We start from the raw sequence: 24,428 nt of genomic DNA on the forward strand, positions 1-24,428 counted from the left end.
TTTCCTCTTTAAAAGTATATACACTTATGGGCTTCCCTGGTGGCGCAGTGGTTGAGTCCACCTGCTGATGCAGGGGACATGGGTTCGTGCCCTGGTCCGGGAAGATCCCACATGCCGTGGAGCGGCTGGGCACGTGAGCCATGGCCGCTGAGCCTGCGCGTCCGGAGCCTGTGCTCCGCAACGAGAGAGGCCACAACAGTGAGAGGCCCGCGTACCTCAAAAAAAAAAAAAAAAAAAAAAAAAAAAAAAGTATATACACTTAGTGAACATACTATATGACCCTATTTTTAAGTGCAAAAACCTAAATTAAAAAAGAGAAAACATTCAAAAACAATGCAGAACAGAAAAAAGCCACTAAAAGGTATTTTATGTAGTAAATGTTGCCCATAACATTTATGTTTGACATAATAATATAAATAGCAATGTATTGTTCATTTTTTCTTAATTTATTAAAGATAATTTTAAAGCTTATCAACAATAATAGATTCCACTTGAAGAAGTAAACTTTCTTCACTGAGTCAAATAGATGTTTTGTATATTGACACATTTTATTAACAATATCAAAAAATCACATTTGTTAATATCATCACCAATCCATCGCTAAAATCTTTTAAGTGCTGGCAAGCTGTCAGCTCACAATTACAAATCTAAGTCATAGAATGCCCTTTGAGAACTGCTGTGTGGCTTATAATCTCTTTTTTGTTTTTAAAAAAATCCTAATTTTTGCTTGAAAGTTTGAATTTCATCATTAGTTATAAACTAATCCTTGAAAAAAATAAAGAAGTAAATTTTCTCATGGATTATCATAACCAACAGACTATAAATGATAGGATTTATCTTCTTTACATTTGTTTGTGAATGAGAATTACTAGTTTATATATGTGGTTGTCAACCTTGACTAGTCATCTGAATAAACAATGAAAATGAATCAAAAATAGATTCCCAACAAACTTAGTGAATCAGAATCACTAAGTGGTGGTTTAATATCATAAATGTGTATTTTGAGAAAACTTTACAAGTGATACTGATACACACAAAAAATTGAGAACTACTGAATTAATAATACACTTTCCTTACTAGACTCTAAAACAGAATTAAAGGTACATCATAGCCATGGCTAAATAGGCTATATTAAGGGTGACCACATGTCCTGGTTTAGGCCATTTGCCTTGTCATAATTAACAGCGTATTTTTTCACTCTCAAAAGGGTCCCGGTTTAGAAAAATAGACGCTATGACTATTCTAGAAATACTGAAATACAGCCTTTTGAGAGTTAAAAGTTGATGTTAAATATCAATATCCCTTCCATAAGAATTCCATAACTATACTAGTTCTGCCATTACAACTCTAATAGTCTGATGAACACACATAGCTAGATACCAAAGAAAATGCATTCCTGAATATTGCTATTAAGATGGAAATTTGTCTGAAAGAATGAAAATACAAGCTATTCAAAGAGGTTATAAACTAGAGAAAGGTAATAAAATTTTATGAAGTTACTTTTTAAGTAAAATACCAAACAATGAAGGTCCACAAGCTAAGATGCCACATTGACAGATACCCTTTCATTGTTTTGGCCCTCTTAGTGAAAATGAATAGAGAAATATGATTAGATTGAAGTTCTTCATTAACCTTAAGCTCCTACTATTTGTGCACATGTTCTGGATACCAAATTATTTGAAGACTACTAAAAATCACACCTATTATGCATGTAAACCTCCAAGTACTTGGGAATTCATTTCAAGGTAAAAGTTACCAAATCCATAACCTCTAATAACAGGTCAACTATCTTTGCAGTCGTTCATTAAGACTGCATACTCTTTTGTTAGGCATAAATTTCATTCAACTGATCCCATACATGTTAAAACATCTTTGGGATACATAAGTGCTAAGCTCATAATGAATTAAAAATTTATTGCTATTCTGTTTCTGTTTGAAGACCTGCATTTTCTTTTTTTTTTTAAGTGAACTGGTTTCTTAAATGAAATAAATGTCATAATCAAAATCAGAAGTCAGTTAATTATAAAGGATTTTTATGTCACTCTCCAGGAAGAAAATAAGAGTATATGTAAGCAGATTCTAAACCAGCAATGCCACCCCCAAAAAAAAGGCAAGAGAAATTTTTCAGTCCTATAAAAAAGTATGTCTTAAATTTTTTTTAACTTAAGAAACTGACTAAAAGCTAAAATAAATAACTTGGTAAAATGAGGAGTGGCCTTTCGAAATGAAAAAGGAAACTGAGAGTCTAATATTTAAGATGAAGAATTAGAGTATATAATATTTCAGATGGTAGATAGGGTAAAAAAGTAATTTTAAAATTACTCTTAGGGAATTTCCAAAATTATTTGAAGACTTCTGCTTATTTCAGTTAAGGATCATTCTGTGACAAATTCACAGATGAATCTACAAATATTTCCCATTCTGATCTGTACTCTAACACAATAATATCATAAAAGTAACAGGAAATAAAAGGGGTCAAATTTTAAAAAGGGCAAAGACTGGATTTTGTACCAAATACCACCCTCTCCCATAAAGCAGCACAAGGCTTTGCAAAGGTCAAGCCAAATTTACATGAAGTGGGTTTGGCGCATGCTCTCTTATACCAGGCAAAGCTTAAACTGGAGTAGTGCTGGAGAGATTTACGTTTTCTCCTCACCAGAAGATGTCGAGGTCTTTGTGGTTCAAAAGCTGAGGTATGCTGCTTCGGAGATGGAGGTCCCTGTGGATGAAGAGGATAATTCGGATGTAGCTAACTGAATGGACTAATGTTCTATTTAAGTTTTAATTATTTGATGGTGGACCACAATGATTTTTTAACTACATTGTTCTTTTTGGTTTTGGTAACTTTAAAGTTTTCCCAAGTAGACTGCTGATTGTTAGTGGACTTATTAGGGGGACTTCTTCATAATGCTTAAAAAAAGTTCATGGAGAGATTTTTTAATTTATATTTTTGAGAGAATGAGAGGAAAATAGACAAAAGACAGAAAAAGAATGAAGGAAAAATACCTGTGTGTATATTCAGCTGCTTAATACCACATTCATTTTTATTTCAGACCTAATTAGAGCCAAAACCCTGAATTCTAAAACCTCTGAATTCCATCTCCTATGTATGATCATGTATGTACATAAAACACTCTCACCATATCCTTTTAGGACAGTAGTGTTTGTTCACTCTGTAGGAGATCTTCTACTTTGTGAATAACTTAACATTAAGTTGAAGAGTTTTACATTTGGGGAAATACTAGCAGATGTCCTTAAGTATTTTCTTTGAAGACTCCTCTCACTCAACTTCTTTCTAAACCACCGGCATGAGGATGAGTCCATCATGTAATCTGTGAAGTAAAAGACTACAGTCCTGCCCTGTACATGGACCTTCACCTCTCGTTTAAGCTTATTTTTCTTAGTAAAACTTCTGAAAGGGAACAATTCCTAAAAGGAGACACTGTAGTAATACAGCACTCAATGAAAGGCATATGACCACTGAGCTTTGATAATCAAAACATCTAATGGCAGCTAAAATTCTAATTTAGAAGTGTTCAAACTTCAAGTGAAATGCTTACATTTAAAGGCAAAGCCAACTACTGCACAAAAACACAACTATACTCATTCACATTCCAAACATAAGGGGAAAGGGAGGCTGATCAGAACAAACAATGACAATCAAAAAATTCAAACAGTAGCACTCACCAACACATTTTTCAGCCAATTCACCTAAAAAAGCATCTGACAATTTTGGATTCCAGTCCCTGGTATGGATCTGTAAAATGTGTTTTCTTGCCTAAGAAGAAAAGCACAGATAAATAAAATCTTGCCTAAGGAAAAAAGTACAAATAAATAAAATATCATCAACCCCAAAATGTGTTAGATGGAACAAATTTATCAACTAACCATATCCCAGAAAAGCAACTGTTTATTTTAAAAGAAACATAAACAGCTTGGCATCCACATCAACTCTGATTCCCATAATAACCCTGTGAGCTATGTAGCAGAGATCTTTGTTTCACAAACTAAGATAATTAACATCCTGAGAGGTAAAGGAACTTGACTAGCGGCACATATGACTACGTGACTGATATAGGACTAGAACTCAAAACTAAATTCACTTTCCTCCATGTCATTTTAACCATTTGAAAACATGTAAACAAAAAAACTTTAATGTGTTATAATAATCATAACTTTTAAACAAACCTTATATTTAGATTTCACAGGCCTTTTGGTTCTAATATGCATAAAGTGTCATTAAAGTTTTAAGTTGAAGAAGTTTTCAAGTAAGTAAAGAAATATAATAAACATTATCATCTTGTTAAGTTACTTAATGCTTTCACATTTAATACATAACAAGGTAATCTCCATAAATATTAATTGAATTCACTGTTAAACAAAGGTTTAAACAATTTTACCTTGATTTTTATCTTTCAAAATAGCATTCTTTACCTTAAATCTAACTGTATAGCACAATCAAAATTTTAACATCTTGGTTCCAAATTAAATGAAATTTCTTTTTCTCCCACAGTAAAAAAGAAACACTGAAGTATGAGTCCATAATCACCTGAAAAGTCACATCAGAATTTTTTTTTCACATTTGCCTTCTTTCAAGGGAAAGACAATGCTTTCTAAAATTGAGTATACTTGTTTCCTCAACACTGCTACTTGAGTTTCTTGAGACTATGAAAAGGCAAATTATAACCAAGATGATAATATTAGTGCCTTGGTGAGAAATTTGGGGGCTAGCACAAAAACAAAAAGAACTTGAAAGTTGTCAAGATAAACCTTGCTCAAAAAGTTGACGAAATCTGGAATCAATAGCTATTGCTTCAATTCCAAGTTCTAAGTTAGGCGTTCAGCTACCAAAAATAAATCAATGATGTAACAAATATTTTCTTTCGACTTGAAATATATGCCTGAACAGATACTAAAAAAATATAAAATCAAGGCCCCCAAAAAATATAATTCTGAGAGCTTATGTAGTCTAGAAGATGACATTAAGAATCTATATAGACTTCATTAGCAGAAGGGGCGCCACTCATTCAAGACCCTTAGAGAATCAGAAACATGGCAAAAAAAAAAAAAAAAATCTAAGCTGGAAGATATCTCAAAAAAGATCTATCTGTATCCCTTCATTTTACAAAATAAGTAAAGATTTAGAGGAAATGAAATTAATTACCTAAAGTCAAAAGTTATTGTCAGGTCTCTGAGACATTTAAGTGCCTTTCTCTTTTTCTATATAAAGAGTCCCCTTTCTTTATCATAAAACAAGAAATAGAAGAAATTATTTAAATCAAGAAATGTTTCATTACAATTTACTCTATATGGCATACAGAAAAGTAAATCATATGGTTTCTCCTAATAGAAAGTAGCTTCCTCTATTATTAAGAGTCAAAAGCAAACTCAGGTCACTCATTCTTTAGGATTCATGAATATACATATAACATTTATAACAATAATCATACTGCTGCTGATGATAAACAAAAGAAATAAAGCATTACTGCATAAAGAAGGTACGTGCTATTTTATGGTAATAAAGAGTTAACAAAATTATTAAAATTTGGCACCAAGACTTACTTTTAGTTTTTTTGTTGTTTGTTTTTTACTTTCACTTGCTCAAATAGCAAGAGTCATGATATTCCACTTCCCAAACTGCATGCTAATATTAGACACTGACTGGTATCAATTTAAATTAACGACCCAAAATGGAGCCTTATGACTGCCCTTAACCCTTCTCTATTCTATTCATGAGGCTATCTTCCAGCAGACTACTTCATAGCTTCTCTGTCTTCATGCTCAGCCTCTCGTTCAGAACTTGCTTCCTAATCCACTGAGAAAACTGAAGCAATCAGAAGAAAACTTCCAAAGATACCCCATACCAACTCTGTCCACCTGTCAGCATGTGTACCCGCAATATTCTGTCTTCTGCCTATTATAAAAGATGAACTATCAAATTCCTAACTATAGTGATTCTCGGGACTTCCCTGGTGGTCCAGGTCTAAGACTCCACGCTCCCAGGGCAGGGGACCCAGGTTTGATCCCTGGTCAGGGAACTAGATCCCACATGCCGCAACTAAGACCCAGCACAGACACATAAATAAATAAATTAATTTAAAATAAAAAATAAAGTCATTCTCATCACTCATATATTAAATCCAATCCCCCTTCTCGCCTATCAAGGCAAGAAGATAATTCTCCTTTCTCAATTTCATCACCAAAACTTCCTTCCCTACTGGATATTTCTCCTATCTTAAAAATAACAAAACACCTTCTCTTGTCCCCAATTTGCTCAACATCTCACCTCAATCCTTTGCTTCTTATTACAGCAAAACACTTTGAAAAATTTATCTCCATTCACTGTCTCCAATTCCTTCCCTCCCATTCTCTTAAACTAACCATATTCAAGTCAAGTTTTTTGCACCCACCACTAATTGAAATTGTTCCCATCAGGTTTCACCAATGACCTACATAATGCTAAATAAATCGCCAATCTTCTGTCATGTGACTTAATTTAGCAACATCTGACACAGTTAATTATACCTTCCCCATTGATACAGTTTCTTCACTTGGCTTCCAGAATCCCACTCTCCTAGTTTTCCTCTTATCTTACTGACTGCTTCTTAAGACAGAGGAATTGTATCATCTAGTCTCATGACCTTAAATATTACCTAAGGAAAAAAAGGTGAACAGCCAGTCTAGTTTTTTTCCACAGACCCAGGCCAAGAAAAATGATCTTAGGTTTAGGTCTCAAGCACTGTTTTCTTGAAACTTAGAAAGTTAAAATTAACATGGAAAACTATGTTCAAGATCCATACTTATACAATATAGTAAGCCACAGAACATTTCCATCATCACAGAAAATTCAACTGGACAGTACTGTTCTAGACCTCGTTTACTGTTAAATCTCTAATTTGTGTGGACTATATCTGAATTGTGAGGACTATGGTTGGCATATGGACTTTGAGGCCTACATGACTAGGACAATAGAGAAGATAATTGGAAAATCAAGGTAATGGCTTTCCTGTGCTGAAATGAACACTGGCTGTGTCTCTTAGAGCTAATAAGCACATTCCCCATCTACTGGTAGAGCCTAAAAGATGTGCCTGAACTGTTGTAAGATGTCCCAAACGAGATAGCTGATGCTTCCCCATGCTGAAGTAGACTACTTCAGTCTTGTCTCCTATAACTAAGCATACCTCTATGCACTGGTACAGCCCTAGAAGCTCACTTGAATAACAAAAATGATGCTGTATACACTATGTTTCCTATCCTGACAAAGCTAAATAAACTTGGTGCCAAAAAAAAGCCTATAAGTTGGATCGTCAATCCAAAACTGAGACAGATATAGTGGCTGTTCAGACTGTCGAACTGAGGTAGAGACTGGTCTACACAGACTGCTCTATACAGCAGAGCCATTGCCTTCATTTCCCTATAGTCTACTGTACTGTACTAATCACTAAGCTTCTCACATCTATGTACATAAACAAGGCATTTTACAGAGATCCAAAATCAAAACCATATAACAGCAAGTGCTGGAGTGTGCGTGTGTGTGTATAAATATATATATTCATATGTAGTATCTTCTCTGCTCTCTTTTGGTTATATTTATATAGGTATGTGTTATAAAGGTTCTAATTAGGCTTGATATGTTTAATACATGCAAAGCATTGTCAAATACAGAATCTTCCCTGAATATGTCCCTCCCTCTCAAATATAAATGTGCAGTGAAGATGACAGTCAATGATTAAACTGGTCAGACTAACCAAAAAATTGCCAAGTAAAAATAGGAAAAAAGAACTTTGTATAACATATTAAATAACATTTTACATAGTCAATGACTACACATTGCCCTGTTTTAATTATGTTCTTATTTTTTCTATTATGTTCTTTTTAAAACTACACTATAATGAATAGCATTTGCTGCTTTTAATGAAATAAGATGTCATAGCTCTTTCTATGAGAATTTGCATATTGGGCTCTTATTCATTAAGCCACCATTAATCTAAAAACGTTATTTTTATGGGAACAAAGCTACTTTGGTGAACAAGAGACATATAACCTGTCATACAAGATAATTAATACAATGTGGAGAACTAAAGAAAAAAGTAAGCATCTATAATAACCTAAAAATCATACCCTTATTTCCTAAAAATCATAAACCTTCTGATAACTGTTAACAAAATGATTAAATTATTCAATAATTACAAGAATTTTTTAAGTAGTAACTAAGATATCCAACAAGCACAAAATTTTGAAAATGACAACTCATAAAATACCACTTTCAAAGTATATGTATACATATATATATATTTCATAATTGAGTCACAAATAAATCTTAATATATCAAAAACTCTTACCTTTTGATCAGGAAGGTTGAAAAGAAATTCTCTGTCAAAACGGCCAGGTCTCCTGAGAGCAGGATCTATAGAATCAAGTCTATTTGTAGCACCAATAACAACAATTTCGCCCCTATTGTCTAATCCATCCATAAGAGCAAGGAGGGTTGATACTATAGAGCTGTAACAAAATTTTCAGACAAAATTTTAAATTTTAAAAAGGGAAGAAAGAAAAAGTTGCAAAAATTGCTGCTTATATTAACTTTTATCAGTCTTAAAGACTAAAAAAATGGATTTTTATATCCATGTTCACAAGTAAAACTAAGTTCCATTTAACTTTCTCATATCACTCTAAACAGGTTTAAGTCTTCTGCAGATATAACTGACATACAATACACTGAATATATTTAAAGTATACAAATTGCTAAGTTTTGAAGTATGTGAAACTATCACCACAATGAAAAAAAGTAATATCCATCATGCTCCTCCTCATGCCCTTCAAAATCCATTCCCCACTGCTCTTCTTTGACCCAATCCCCTGGCAACCACTGATCTGAGTTCTGTCACTATAGATTAGCTTCCATTACCTAAAATTTTATATACATGGGATCACACAATAAGTACTTTTTTTTTCTGGATTCTTTCCCTCAGCATGATTATTTTGAAATTCACCACATTGTTGGTTTAACAATAGTTTATTCCTTTTCATTGCTAAGCAATATTCCATTTTATGGATGGATCCCAATTTGTTGATTCACATGTTGATGGACATTTAGACTGTTTCCAGTTTTTGGCTATTACCAAAAAAGCTGTGAACATTCATACAGGTTATGAAGATGTTCCCATAGGATTTTTCCTAAAAGTTTTATACTTTTACCTCTTAAGCTTAGGCCTTCATCCTCTTAACCTTTAATGTTTACAGAATCTAAAATAACATCGTATTTTGTATTCCTAAATATTGCTTTATCAGTGTCTTTTTTTTATCATGGCCATTGTGCAACAGGTTGGTCAATTTTATTTTTTTCAAAGAAGTGACTTTCTAATTTCCTGATTTCTGCATATCTCTGTTTGCAGTTCATATATAGTTAGCTATAATTTTTTATTTTACTAATACCATAGATTACTTAGAGTTAGGACAATAGTTCTTGATAAAAAAACATAAAATTCTCTGCTTATCTTTTTGTCATTTTCTTATATTTTATATATTACTAAACTTTGGAAATTAGCTGCGATTTAAGGCACAATATATGGTCAATTTTTATAAATGCTGTGTTTGTTTGAAAACAGTGTTCATTCTATATTTGCCTTAGATAAGTATGCCCAAAAGATCAGATTAATATAATATAGTTGTTCAAATAATCTGTAGAGAATTTATTTTATTCTCATTTGTCTATTAATTACTGAGAGGTACATGAGATCTCTCACAATGATTATCAATTTGACTCTTTGCAGTTCTGTCAATTTTTGTTTTATACAGTTTGAAATGTAGTAATTAGGGAATCATAAATTTTAAACTATTACACCTTTTAATAAATTGAAGATTTTATCATTGTAAATTGATCCTCTTTTTATGTATAATAATGCTTTCTGTCAGTCTCTTTTGTCTAATATAGCAACAGTAGCTTTCTGTTAGTATTTACTTGATACACTTTTATACCATTTTATGAATTTGACTATTTTGGACATTTTACATAAATGAAACAGTACAATATGTGATCTTTTGTGTCTGGTTTTGTTTCCACTAGCATAAAGTATGTGAGGTTCACCAATGTTACATATATAATGTAGCATGTGTCAGAATTTCATTCCTTTTTGAGGCTGAATGATATTCTACCATGTGGATATACCACATTTTATTTAACCATTCATCAGCTAATGGACATTTGGGTTATTTCCATGTTATGGCTATTATGAATAACACTGCTGTGAATATTTGTGACTAAGCTTTTGCATCCCTTTTCCCCACCATTTGGAACCTCTCTTATATGTATCCTTATATGTATTGATAGTTACAGTTTCACAAGTAAATACATGTTAAAATTACCAAGTGTACTCTTTAAGTATATCAATGAGTATATATAGTATTCTGTATCAATTATACCTCAATAAAAGATCTTTAAAAAAATCAGTAGTAGGGGGCTTCCCTGGTGGCGCAGTGGTTGAGAGTTCGCCTGCCAATGCAGGGGACATGGGTTCACGCCCCGGTCCGGGAAGATCCCACATGCTGCGGAGCGGCTGGGCCCGTGAGCCATGGCCGCTGAGCCTGTGCGTCCTGAGCCTGTGCTCCGCAACGGGAGAGGCCACAACAGTGAGAGGCCCGCATACCCCCCAAAAAAAAAAAAAAATCAGTAGTAGGGCTTCCCTGGTGGTACAGTGGATAAGAATCTGCCTGCCAATGCAGGGAACACAGGTTCGATCCCTGGTCTGGGAAGATCCCACATGCCAGGGAGCAGCTAAGCCCATGCACCACAACTACTGAGCCTGCGCTCTAGAGCCCGCAAGCCGCAACTACTGAAGACTGCACGCCTAGAGCTCGTCCTCCCCAACAAGAGAAGCCACCGCAACGAGAAGCCCGCGCAGCGCAACGAAGAGTAGCCCCCGCTCACCCTAACGAGAGAAAGCCTGCACGCAGCAACAAAGACCCAACGCAGCCAAAAATAAAAATAAATTAACTAATTAAAAAAAAATCAGTAGTAAGATAAAAAGGAGTTTCTAAAATATCTCCAAATATTCTCTTTAGAAAATCAAGAAATGAAAAACATGAACAGAAAACACACATAAATAGAAAACAAACATGAGATGGTATTCCCCAATTCATTTGTGTCAATGATTACATAAACGTTGATGGATTAAAGTTTCAAATTAAAATGAAGAGATTGTTCAGTTAGGAAAACAAGACCCAACTATGTATTATCCACAAAAGTAATACTCTAAATATTAAGACACTGAAAGGTAGGTAGTAAGTTAATGGAAAAAAAATGTACCAAGCAAAAAACATCAGAAGTCTAGATTAGCTTAATCATTATCTAATCATTAGATAATCATTTCATTAGATTCTAATGAAAATAGATTTCAAAACAAAAAGTATTAACAAAGATAAAGAGGGGCATTTCATAATAAGAAGGCAACTTCAAAATAAAGACATCCAAAATAATAAATGTGTTTGCACCCAAAACAAAACTTCAAAATAAATGAAACTGGCAGAATTAAAGAGAAAATTCTACAATCATAGTTGGACATTTTACCACATCTCTCTAATGTTCATAAAATAACTAGACAAAAAAATCAGTAAAAACACAAAAGATCCTGCATAACATTATAATAACCCTGTCTTACTTGATATATATAGAGAATATTATACCACAAACAGCAGAATACAAATTCACAACACAGACAATACCTGGGACATAAAGAAAACTGCAGTGAATTTAAAATGACTTTAAGAGTTATCGTCTCTGACCACAATAAAATTAAATTAGAGAAACTAATACAGTGTTTTATGTTAATTATACCTCAATTAAAAAATTAAATTAGAAACAATAAGATAAAAAACACAACTTGTACACTAAACAACACACTTCTAAATATTCATTGTGTCAAAGAAGAAATGACAAGAGGAATTGGAAATTATTTTGAACTATAGGCCACTGATTATATAAGAGGTCAAAAACTGGGATGCAGCTAAAGCAGTGCTTAAAAAGAAATTTATAGCTTTCAATGCCTATATTAGAAAAGAAAAAAAGTTTCAATCAAAGTCTAAAATTCCATCTGAATCATCTAGAAAAAGAGAAACCTAAAGCAAACAGAAGAAACAAACAAACAAACAAAAAGCCAAGAAAAGTCACAATGCATATTGCTAAATGCATATTGCTAAATGAAAGAAGCTAACCTGAAAGATTACATGCTGGATGATTACAACTACATAGCATTACGGAAAGGGCGAGGGTAGATAGTAAAAAATCATTAGTGCCAGGGACTGAGGGGGTGGGGTGGGGAGGGAAAGGAGGGATGAGTTGGTAGAGCACAGAGGATTTTTAGGACAATGAAAATATTCTGTATGATACTATAATGACATATGCATGTTATTATACATTTGTCCAAACTCATAAAATGCAAAACACCCAGAGTGACTACAGACTTTGTATGATTATGATGTGTCAATGTAGGTTCCTCAATTGTAATAAATGTACCCTCTCTGATGAAAGATGTTGATAATGAGGGAGGCTGTGCATCAGTGCGGGCACAGCGTAAATGGAATAATCTCTGTACCTTCCTCTCAATTATGCCGTAAACCTAAAACTGCTCTTTAAAAAAGATTTTTTTTAAAATTACAAAGAACAAGGTTGGGGACTTATACTAATAAGACTCTATAAATCTCTCAAGTAATTAAGTCAATGATATAAGGATAAACCTAAGGATCAACGGAACCAACAACATTATAAAGCAATTATACTCCAATAAAGATGTTAAAAAAAAAAAAGGAGTCTGGGATTAGCAGATACAAACTACTATATATAAAATAGATAAACAACAAGGTCCTACTGCATAGCACAGGGAACTATAGTCAATATCTTATAATAAACTATAATGGAAAAGAATATGAAAAAGAATATATATATGTATAACTGAATCACTTTGCTATACACCAGAAACACAACATTGTAAATTAACTATACTTCAATAAAAAATTAAAAAGTTATTTAAAAAACTTGTCAGAAAAAAAAAAATCATGAATACGAGCAGGGATGTAGATATAAGGCTATTCATTGCAGCAAAGCCTGAAGACTGAAAAACAGAAACAATCTACATATCTAACATTAGAATATTATTTAAAGGTTTATTCTTCCATAAAATGAGACAGAATATAGTCAATCAATTTATTGTAGATTAATGTTTAATAACATGACAATTGTTTACAATAATTACAAATACAGTATGTTACAAAGCAGAATTTACAGTTTGATCTAATTTTGATTAAAGAGTAATGTAACACAATGTTAGAGTGATTATTTCTGTGTACTAATTTTACTTAAATTTTCCATATTGTCTTACTTTGCTTATTTTTTAAAATGTTCAACTTATGAGGTGATTTAACTTAATAATGAGAATATATTTCTAAAACCAACATAGCAAGTTAATTTTTTATCTGCTTGCTAACAATTGCTTACAATTATACCTGAAATTTAATGAACACATAAATAAATTCTGATGACTCACCGAAAAACAAAATTACAAAGAACAAGGTTGGGGGCTTATACTAATAAAAATCAATAGAAATCTACCAAGTAATCAAGTCAATGATATAAGGATAAACCTAAAGATCAATGGAACCAACTAACAAGTCTAGGAATAGACAAATTGATGGTCAATTTCTGACAAAGATGCCAAGTAATTCAATGGAGACAAGGTAACCTTTTCATTAAATGGTCCTGGAACAATTGGAAAAAAAATATGGAAAAAGTAAACTTCAGTCCATACCTTGCACTAGCTATAAAAATTAACTCAGGGCCTCCCTGGTGGCGCAAGTGGTTGAGAGTCCGCCTGCCGATGCAGGGGATACGGGTTCGTGCCCCGGTCTGGGAGGATCCCATATGCCGCGGAGCGGCTGGGCCCGTGAGCCATGGCCGCTGAGCCTGCGCGTCCGGAGCCTGCGCGTCCGGAGCCTGTGCTCCGCAACGGGGGAGGCCACAACAGTGAGAGGCCCGCATACCGCAAAAAAAAAAAAAAATTAACTCAAACCCTTACCTTATGCTGACATATGAATGTTAACTTTAAAACGAATCACTGACCAAAATTTAAGGGCCAAAACTACTAATATTTTAGAAGAAAATACAGAATTGTTGACAAATTGGTTTAGGAAATTATTCTCAAGACACAAAAATATATACCAAAAAAATTTACATAATGGGCTTCATCAATACTAAAACGTTTTGATTTTCCAAAAGTCATATTTAAGAAAAAGGCAAGGGCTTCCCTGGTGGCGCAGTGGTTGAGAGTCCGCCTACCAATACAAGGGACACGGGTTCGTGCCCTGGTCCGGGAAGATCCCACATGCCACGGAGCGGCTGGGCCCATGAGCCATGGCCGCTGAGCCTGCGCATCCGGAGCCTGTGCTCCGCAATGGGAGAGGCCACAACAGTGAGAGGCCCACGTACCGCACAAAAAAAAAAAAAGAAAGGAAAAAAAAAAAAAAAGGCAAGCCAGATTAGTAGAAAACTTTTCAAAACATAGACCTGACAAAGGGCTTGTTTTAAGAGCACATAAAAAAAAATCTTACACTACAATGAGACATGCAATATGATTTCTTTTTTTTAAAGGGTAAAATAATATAACAGACATTTCACAAAAGAAAATATGTAAATGAGCAATAAGTGCATGCAAAGATGCTCAATATTATTAGTCATCAGAAAAATGAAAATTAATCCACTGCCACACACTCATTAGAATAGCAACAGTTAAAGAGAGTAAAAATACGAAATGCTGGGAAGAATGAGAAGCATCCCAAATCCTCATACATTACAGTTAAAAACATAAAATGGTGAACCACTTTGGAAAGTAGTATCAGTTTAAACAAACATTTACCATAGGATTCAGCCATTTCTCTCTAAGGTATTTACCCAACAGAAATGAAAACATATGGTCCCATGAAAATGTGTATGCAAATGTTCACAGCAGCATTATCATAATAGCCAAAAATAGAAGCAAACCAAATCTCTATCAGAGGAATTAAACAAATTGTGGTACACATACAGACACACACAGAGACACACACTTTGTGTGTCTGTGTGTGTGTTGCCCAAGGACTCAGAAATTAAAAAGAACAAAATATTAGTGTATGTGACATGGATAAATTTCAAAAACATTATGCTAAATCAGGATTAGGCATCTTTTTCTGTAAACGGCCAGAAAGTAAATGTGTTAAGGCTTTGCAAGTCATATGATCTTTCTCTCACAACCCCTAGCTCATCTCTGCTCTTGTAGTGCAAAAGGAGATATATATAACGCAAAAAGCAATGAATATGGTTGTGTTCCAATAAAACTTCATTTACAAAAAAGAGGGAGAAGATTTGGCTCATGGGTTGTGGTTTGCTGACCCCTGTGCTAATGAAAGAAGTCTTCCTCAAGGACAGAGGTCACAGCTTATAAGCCTCATAGCACTTATCCAAGTGCAAATCTAAATACTATGTCAACAAATGAAAAGAATTCAACATAATCAGATTAGGAAAAATTACCTGTGGATCTGATCTTGCCTGCTAGAGCGAACTGGAGCTAATCCATCTATTTCATCAAAAAATATTATAGAAGGTCTCATCAAATATGCCTAGTATAAAAAGGAAACAAACATTATTTATTGTATTCGTTTTCATTTTTAATTTAATTACTGTATTTTCTTAATAGGTAATATAAGCAAATGGTACAACATGCAGCAGGTAAGAAAGATTATACAGGAAAAAGGAAAGCTCCTTATCACCCCAGACTCTAACCACAAGGTCTCCACCCAGTAGACAACTAGTGTTTTCCGTTTGTTTATTCTTCCATACATGTCATTTATACACATACACAAACATGTATTTTTAAACACATTTAAACACACTATACACATTGCTTTTATTGTATAACACAGCCTATTTTATGTTATTGATACATTTTAATTCGCTTACATGTAAGTACATAAAGATCTGCTTCATCCTTTTTTAACAGCTACAAAATGCCGCACTATATGGATGTGCCGTAATTAAACGAGTTCCCTACTCATGGACATTTAAGCTGTTTTCAATCTTTTCCTATTATCAATAATGCTTGAACAAATATCTGTGTACATTTAACATTTCACATGAGTATAAACATATCAATATAAAAAATTATAAAAGTGGAACTTATGGTTCAGAAGGCATGTGTCATTCCTAATTTAGATACTTGCAAATTACCTTCCATTGATGTATCAATTTACCCTTCTCACCAGAAATATTTAAGACTGCTCACCAACAATTTATTATCAGACTTCTTGTTCTTGACTACCTTTTTAAGATAAAGGATGTTACCTCATTTTCATTCTAATTTTTATTTCTATTATCAAGGAAGATGAGTTTTTACATCTTAAAAGAGCCATTAAAATTGCTTTTTCTACACAAGTTCTGTTCATATCCTTTGCCAATTTTTCTATTGGCTCATTGGTCTGCTTACTGATTTCTAGGAGCTATATTTACTTAAAAATTAGACTCTCTCTATGAAAGGAAATGAAAATATTTTTCTACAAAGGGTATCATCTTTTGGTTTTGCTTACCATATTGTTGCCACGCAGTATGTAAAAAAAAGATTTTATATAGTGGATTCTTTTCTTCCATAGTTAGACTTTCCCTACTCTGAGATTAGAAACAAAATTCTCCTGAGTTTTCTTCTGGTACTTTCACAGTGTCATTTTTCTCACTAAATCTCAGATCTATGTAGGAACTTGATTTAAGGTAAATAAATTTTAGATTACAAATGAAAACTGTTATATAATTTACTCAAATTAATATAGTTTATTTTCATTTCAAAATTACTTAACAAGCTAATTCTTAGTTCACAGGAAGGTCAGCTTATTAAAGAATGGATACAAATTTTTCATTTCTCCCTTACTGATAACGATATTCATTAAACTTCCAGTGTTCTCTAATAATTTTATTTTTTAAATTTATTTATTTATATTTGGCTGCATTGGGTCTTTGTTGCTACACACGGGCTTTCCCTAGTTGTGGCAAGCGGGGGCTATTCTTCATTGTGGTGCACAATGAAGGTCATTGTGGTGGCTTCTCTTGTTGTGGACAGAGCATGGGCTCTAGGCGAGCAGGCTTCAGTAGTTGAGGCACACGGGCTCAGTAGTTGTGGCACACGGGCTCAGTAGTTGTGGCTCACGGGCTCTAGAGCACAGGCTCAGTAGTTGTGGCTCACGGGCTCAGTTGCTCCGCAACATGTGGGATCTTCCCGGACCACGGCTCAAACCCATGTCCCTTGCATTGGCAAGTGGATTCTTAGCCACTGCACCACCAGGGAAGTTCCTCTAATAACTTTAAATGAAGGACAATTCAACCACAAAACTTTGCTTTTTTTGAAAAAAAAACTTTATAAGGCTAGAATTACATAATAAGAGAAGAAGAGTAAAGATTTAATCATTACTTTTACATACATGAAACACAGCTCTTTTTTAGAACTATGGCCTCACACAATTGCAAAAAGGAAGTACAGTGTATTCAACACCAGTTATTGTGATAAGCACTTTACAGTTGACCTTTGTATACATGGATGTTTTTCAATAAATATATTGAAAATATTTTGGGGGAGATTTATGACAATTTGAAAAAACTCACAGATGAACTGGGTAGCCTAGAAATAGTGAAGAAATTAAGAACAAAGTGTGTCATGGGTGTATAAAATATACATAGATACTAGTCTATTTTATCATTTACTACCATAAAATATACACAAATCTATTATAAAAAGTTAAAATTTATCAAAACTTACATGAAGAAACACTGTACCTGCTCCATTTACAGTCGAGAGAAATGTTAACAAAGATGCAGTATTAAATCATAACTGCATAAAATTAACTGTGGTACATACTGTACTACTGTAATAATTTCATAGCCACCTCCTGTTGCTATTGCGCTGAACTAAAGTGCTGCAAGTATCCGCTTAAAATGCCGTGTGATGCTAATTTTCTCCTCTTGAGCAGTTCCTCTCTCCAGTAAATTACATATCACAGTAAAAAGTGATCTCTTTTTACTTAAAGTGATGTTGCGTATTTTTCTTCGTGTTTACTGCAGTATGGTAAACTTTAAATAACACCATGAGACCTATACAAAGTGCCACTATTGATGCTGGGAGTGCCCCCAAGAAGCAAAAAAAAAGGCATGACATTACAAGAAAAAGTTGAATTGCTTGATATGTACTGTAGATTTAGGTCTGCAGCTGCAGTTGTGGCCATTTCAAGATAAATGAATCCAGCATAAGGGGTATTTTAAAAAAGAAGAAGAAAAGGAAATCCCTGAAGCTCTTGTTGCAGCTACACCAACAGGTGTGAAACCTTAAACTTTTTGCAAAATACCTTTTTATCTCATATTGAAAATGCAGCTTTTATGTGGATGCAGGATATAAGAAAAGCATTCCTGTAGACTGTAATATAATTCAAGAAAAAGCAAGGTCATTCTATGAAAACTTAAAGCAAAAGGAAGATGAAAAATCTAAACCTGTAGAAATTAATGCCAGCAAATAATTTTAGATAGAGGTATGTGCATAGGATAGGGAGGATGAATTACAAGGATTTATGGAGTTGGATCATATTACCGGGAACACAGGAGTGAATTCCTGCCCCAACCAAAAGGCATTCATGTGGATTTTTTTTTATTCAAGTTAACTGGCTATTCCAAAGTTGTTTTTTTTTTCCTATTTTTGACGATTGGAGCCTTCAGATGCATGATGGAACTGTGTTTTGCATTTTTTGGTAAAAGAAGCAAAGCAAGGACCTGGAGATATATGCTGGAGCAATCTCCCTGGAAGGATTCAGCATAAGTAGATGGTAAACGTTTAAAGGGGAAAGGGAGGGTTGGTTTGTTTTTAAACATTTTTTATTTATTTTATTTTTGGCTGCGTCGGGTCTTAGTTGCGGCACGCGGGATCTTCGTTGAGGCACGCAGGACCTTTTGTTGTGGCACGGGGGCTCTTCGTTGCAGCGCACGGACTTCTCTCTAGTTGCGGCATGCAGGTTTTTCTTCTCTAGCTGTGGCGCATAGGCTCCAGGGCTCATGGGCTCTGTAGTTGTGACGCGCAGGTTCCAGAATGCATGGGTTCTGTAGTTTGCGGCATGCAGGCTCTCTAGCTGAGGCACACGAGCTCTGGCAGGGGCTTAGTGGCCACGGCATGTGGGATCTTAGTTCCCTGACCAGGGATCAAACCCGTGTCCCCTGAACTGTAAGGCAGATTCTTTACCACTGGACCACCAGGGAAGTGCTGGGGTTTGTTTAAAATAGTAAATCAATAAGTCACTTCTAAATTTAAAGAAAACAAAATTGGAGTTGAAGAATAAGTAGGTTTCCAGTTGGCTACTGCTGTTTTTCTTTGAAAAAAATAAACATTTTTTTAAAAATTAAAAAAAAAAAAAAGGCAAGGTAACAGGAGAAGCACCATCTGCTGACCAAGAGGCAGCAAACAAGTTCCCAGACACAATTAAGAAAACCACTGATGAGAAAGGGTATCTGCCTGAACAGGTTTTTAATGCAGACAACAGTGCCCTATTCACATTTATTAGTAAAGAAGAGAAATGAGCACCAGGATTTAAGGCTGGAAGGGATAAGCTAACTCTACTGTTTTGGGCAAATGCAGTCGGGTTTACAATCAGGACTGCCTTTATCTATAAAGCTGCTAACCCCCGAGTCTTGAAGGGAAAAGATAAACACCAGCTACCAATCTTTTGGTTGTACAAGCAAGCCTGGACAATGAGAACTCTTTTTCTGGATTGGTTCCATCTATGCTTCATCCCTGAAGTGAGGAAGCACCTTTCCAGTAACAGACCCACTTTTAAAGTTCTTTTGATATTGGACAATGCCCCTGGCCACCCAGAACTCGATGAGTTCAATACCAAAGATGTCGAAGTGGTCTACTTGTCCCCAAACATAACAACTCTAACTCAGCCTCTAGATAAGGGGTTCATAAGGACTTTTCAGCCTCATTATAGACAGGACACTATGGAAAGGATTGTCAACACTATGGAAGAGAGCCCCAATAGAGAGAACATCATGAATGTCTGGAAGGGTTACACCATTTCTCTCCATTATTGTTAGAAAAAGCCATGAAAGCCACCAAGCCCAAAACAATAAATTCCTGCTGGAGAAAACTATGTCCAGATGCTGTGGGTGACTTCACAGGATTTATGACAGAGCCAATTAAGTAAATCACAAAAGAGATTGTAGATATGGCAAAAAAAAGGTGGGGCGTGAAGGGCCTCAAGATATGAATCTTGGAGAAACTCAAGAGCTAACAGACATAACACCAGAGGCACTGACAGAAGACGAAATATCTAGAAGATGGATATGAGTGCTTCCGAACTAGTGCCAGGCAATGAGAAAGAAGACGTAGCAGAAGCAGTGCCAGAAAACAAATGGAAAAAAAAATGAAAAAAAAAAAAAAAGAAAACAAATTGACCTTAGACAATCTGGCAGAAATGTTCCGATTACTCAAAACTGCTTTTGACTGCTTTTACCACATGGACCTGTCTATGATATGGGCACTGAGACTAGAGCAAACGGTGGAAGAAGGATTGGTACCATACAGAAACATTTTTAGAGAAATGAAAAAGCAAAAAAGTCAAGCAGAAATTATGATGTATTTTCATAAAGTCACACCAAGTGTGCCTGTCTCTCCTGCCGCCCCTTGCATCTCCTCCACCTCTTGCACCTCTGCCACCCCTGAGACAGCAAATCCAACCCCTCCTCTTCCTCCTCCGCCTCAGCCTGCTCAACATGAAAATGACAAAGATGAAGACCTTTATGATAATCCACTTCCATTTAATGAATAGTAAACAATCATCATTCTGTACAGTTAATAAACTTTCTATTATGTATGTGTGCCAGTGTCTTCATGTGAAAATCTAATAACTGTACAGCAAGAACTGTAAGACATTTTTGTCATAATTACCACTTAAAGTATTCATTGTGTAGACGATCATGTACAAGACTTGTACTGAAATGGCCAGCATATCCTTACATAGGTATAAGGTGAGTGATATTTAATAAAAAATTAATAATGTGTTCATTTTCTTACAGTTTTATACCTTTGCTTTCAAAGAACTATATTACTATACAGCATGACCCTCTCTCGTAATTGGAGAAGCTGCATTTCAGCCAATCATCACAGGTAACAGTTTTTTTCCTAATATAACAATGTTTCCAATTCTGTATTATGAATATGACTGTAATTTGTGTATGCCATAAAAATTTTATAACAATTCATTCACTAGTGTACAGGCTAGGCTACCATGAAACAATCATACTGCTGCTTCTTTGTTATCAATGCATGAATCATTATACCTATAATAAATATGAATTTCTTTTTCATATTATCTTTTCGTTCTTGATGTCTAGTGTTAGTAATATGTATAACATCTACAGTGTTTTGTATCACATAAGACAATATTGATGTAGGTTGAGAGAGAGAATTCATCTTGCATTCAGGCAACACAAAATTTTGGTTGTGATATAGTACAGTACTGTAAATCTTTTATGATTTTCTTAGTAACATTTTCTTCTCTCTAGCTTACTTTATTGTAAGAATACAATATATAATACACAATACAAAACCTGCGTGCTGTTTATGTTATTGGTAAGGCTTCCTATCAACAGTAGGCTATTAGTAGTTAAGTTTGCGGGGAGTCAAAAGTTATACACAGATTTTCAAATGCACAGAGGCTGGTGCCCCTAACCCCTGTATTGTTCAAGGGTCAACTGTATACACTTCCTTTCGGTGAAAACTCACAGTAGTCCAGTTAGATAGGTATTATTTCCCCCATTTTATAGAGGAGGCAAATAAGGATCAGATGCTTTCATTTACTTAAAGTTACATACTTAACAGTAAAGCTAGATATAAACTAACACTTTTCTGACACCAAATATTGTACAGTCATCCCTCAGTATCCATGGGAGACTGGTTCCAAGACTCCCCGCAGATACCAAAATACGAGGATGCTCAAGTCCCCTATATAAAATAGCATATAGCACAGTCAGCCCTACATATCCATGGATTCCACATCTGTGGATTCAACCAACCGGAGACGAAGTTGTTGCCTGAATCTGTGGATGTGGAACCAGCAGATATGGAAGGCCGACTGTACCTCCTTCATCTCATTTAGTGAATAGATCATATACTTAATTTAGGAATGCAGACTCTTCACATTTAAAAAGACAAAAATGACTATGAGCAGTTTTTTTAAAAAGAAAGCAAACATTTCAAATACTCTTACCCACAAAGAAAACTATGAAACAAATAAAGTAAATATAGATTTAAAAAGCAGATTTATGCTATGGTTGTGAATGAAACCAAGAGACATTCCTACCCCAGTATGAAGTGGCAAAAGGAATAACTCTTGTCAAAAATTTAAAATTAAGTCATGGACAATTTGCCAGCATTCCCAAGCTAACTCTTCCCTAATCCACCAATGTTATTTTATATTATTTTCCAATTATTATTAAATTCTCTTGAAACATGAAGACTGCATATGTTTGACTTCCCAATGGACACTGAGCACCTTGAGGTTAAGAATTTTATTTTATTCCTCTTTCTAGAGCCCCCATTACCTAGAACACAGCAGTTTTTAATACTAATATAACTAAAAATAATATTTGAAGTGCTTGACCAATTACAAAGGACTTTGATACACATCAACTCAGTAATGGGTCTTCAACAAATGCTTGCTGAAAGCATTTTTTTAAATGTCATGTGAATTTCCTTAGACATAACAAAATATAAGTTGCATTACCAAGTATGAATGACTTCCTTCAGTAGCTCAAACAATTAAAAGTAAATTTATATCAGGACTAATTTTTATAAGTATTAGGAAATGATATTTATAAAGTTACCATTATATATAAATAGTAAAGACAGCCTACATGATACTATTCACTTACCTTACTCTGCCTTTTAAAAGCATTCACTTAATACTGAGTTCTTCCAATACCATATTTACAACTCATGAAAATAAATAATATACTGCTTGCTGAGATTTCTTGCAGATATTTAACTTCTTATGCTTGTTCTACTTCCTCAGATTATAATCTAGTGATATATATGTTATATCCAGGGTTCTCAAAAGCACTTAACATGGTATTATATGCCTAGTAGCCACCTCAATAAATATTTTGTGAATCATCTTAAATTAGTACTAGTGAAACTGCTATTAAATACCTCTAAGGCATACAAATTCAGATTACTGATCCTAAATTTAACATTGGAAATTGACTGGAATTGATTGGAAAATATGACTCGTCATGAACAGTTTGTATTTATAGACCAAACGTGTTAAGTATTCTAAAGAAGATATTCTCATATTACCTGACTTCACTTACCTGATCAAAAAGAAGCCTAAGTTGCCGCTCAGATTCGCCAACCCACTTACTTAGACAGTCTGCTCCTTTTCGCATAAAAAAAGCCACCTTTTTGTCTCCTTGACTGCACTCATTAGCTAACGCTCTGGCAACCAAGGTTTTACCTGTGCCAGGAGGGCCATAAAACAAACAGCCCCTAGAGGAATAAAGAATCAATAAAAGTAGATAAATGTTACCAACAGCACTAATAACCAATACAAAAGCATGCACCTATAATTCTGTACTAATGTATATTTTATTAGTATTAGACACTGATATAGCTTTTTGTAGTATACAGACAAAAGTTTCACTTTGTTGAGAGTCCTCAAGGATGTTCTCAAAGAACCAAGCTTTGGTACACAAGAAATAGTTCAATCAGAGTAGAGAGTAATTTGGCAAGCTACATCAAAATTTTAAAGGTACTTTCCCTAGGACCCAGAAATTTCACATTTTAGATTATATCATGTAGAAATAATCAAAAGAAAGTGATAAAGATAGATTTTTTTAAAAAACCTAAATGCTATCTACTAACAAGGGACAGATAAATACACCACTATATCTGCAATTTAAACACTAGTATGATGTCAAAAAGAATAATACACACATTATTTATTGATATGGAAAGGTGTCTATAATACACTGTAAAAAAATAAAGTTACATAAGGGCATTATTGAATAATCTCATTTATATTAAATGTTTAAATTGCATAATACAGGCAAAATATAAACTTAATATATGCATACATATATAAAAGAAAGCTGTTCATCCCTAAGGAGTAGGATTACTTTCTGCTTATAATACTTTTTGTTTATAACTCCATTTTTTAAAGTTTCTCCCAAGGCTATACTACTTTAATGGCTTTGAAAAAAATAACAATTATTTTTAAAATTCAAGCTATATCGGGCTTCCCTGGTGGCACAGTGGTTGAGAGTCCACCTGCCAATGCAGGGGACACGGGAGAGGCCACAGCAGTGAGAGGCACGCGTACCTCAAAAA

At 34.4% G+C, this 24,428-nt stretch overlaps 1 protein-coding gene across 2 annotated transcripts in view; it reads right to left on the bottom strand.

Annotated features, from left to right (window-relative positions):
* ATAD2B (ATPase family AAA domain containing 2B) overlaps positions 1–24,428 on the bottom strand; it is a 150,955-nt gene that overhangs the window by 76,868 nt on the left and 49,659 nt on the right. For both annotated transcript variants that reach the window (XM_060117295.1, XM_060117294.1), the window contains exons 12-15: positions 23,414–23,588; positions 15,554–15,642; positions 8,343–8,502; positions 3,688–3,778 (exon numbers count right to left, since the gene is read on the bottom strand). In XM_060117295.1, the coding sequence (XP_059973278.1) occupies positions 3,688–3,778; positions 8,343–8,502; positions 15,554–15,642; positions 23,414–23,588 (515 nt within the window). The remainder of the gene's footprint in view (positions 1–3,687; positions 3,779–8,342; positions 8,503–15,553; positions 15,643–23,413; positions 23,589–24,428) is intronic.

This window comes from Mesoplodon densirostris, chromosome 14 (genome assembly GCF_025265405.1).
Source record: "Mesoplodon densirostris isolate mMesDen1 chromosome 14, mMesDen1 primary haplotype, whole genome shotgun sequence".
Lineage (NCBI taxonomy): Eukaryota > Metazoa > Chordata > Mammalia > Artiodactyla > Ziphiidae > Mesoplodon > Mesoplodon densirostris.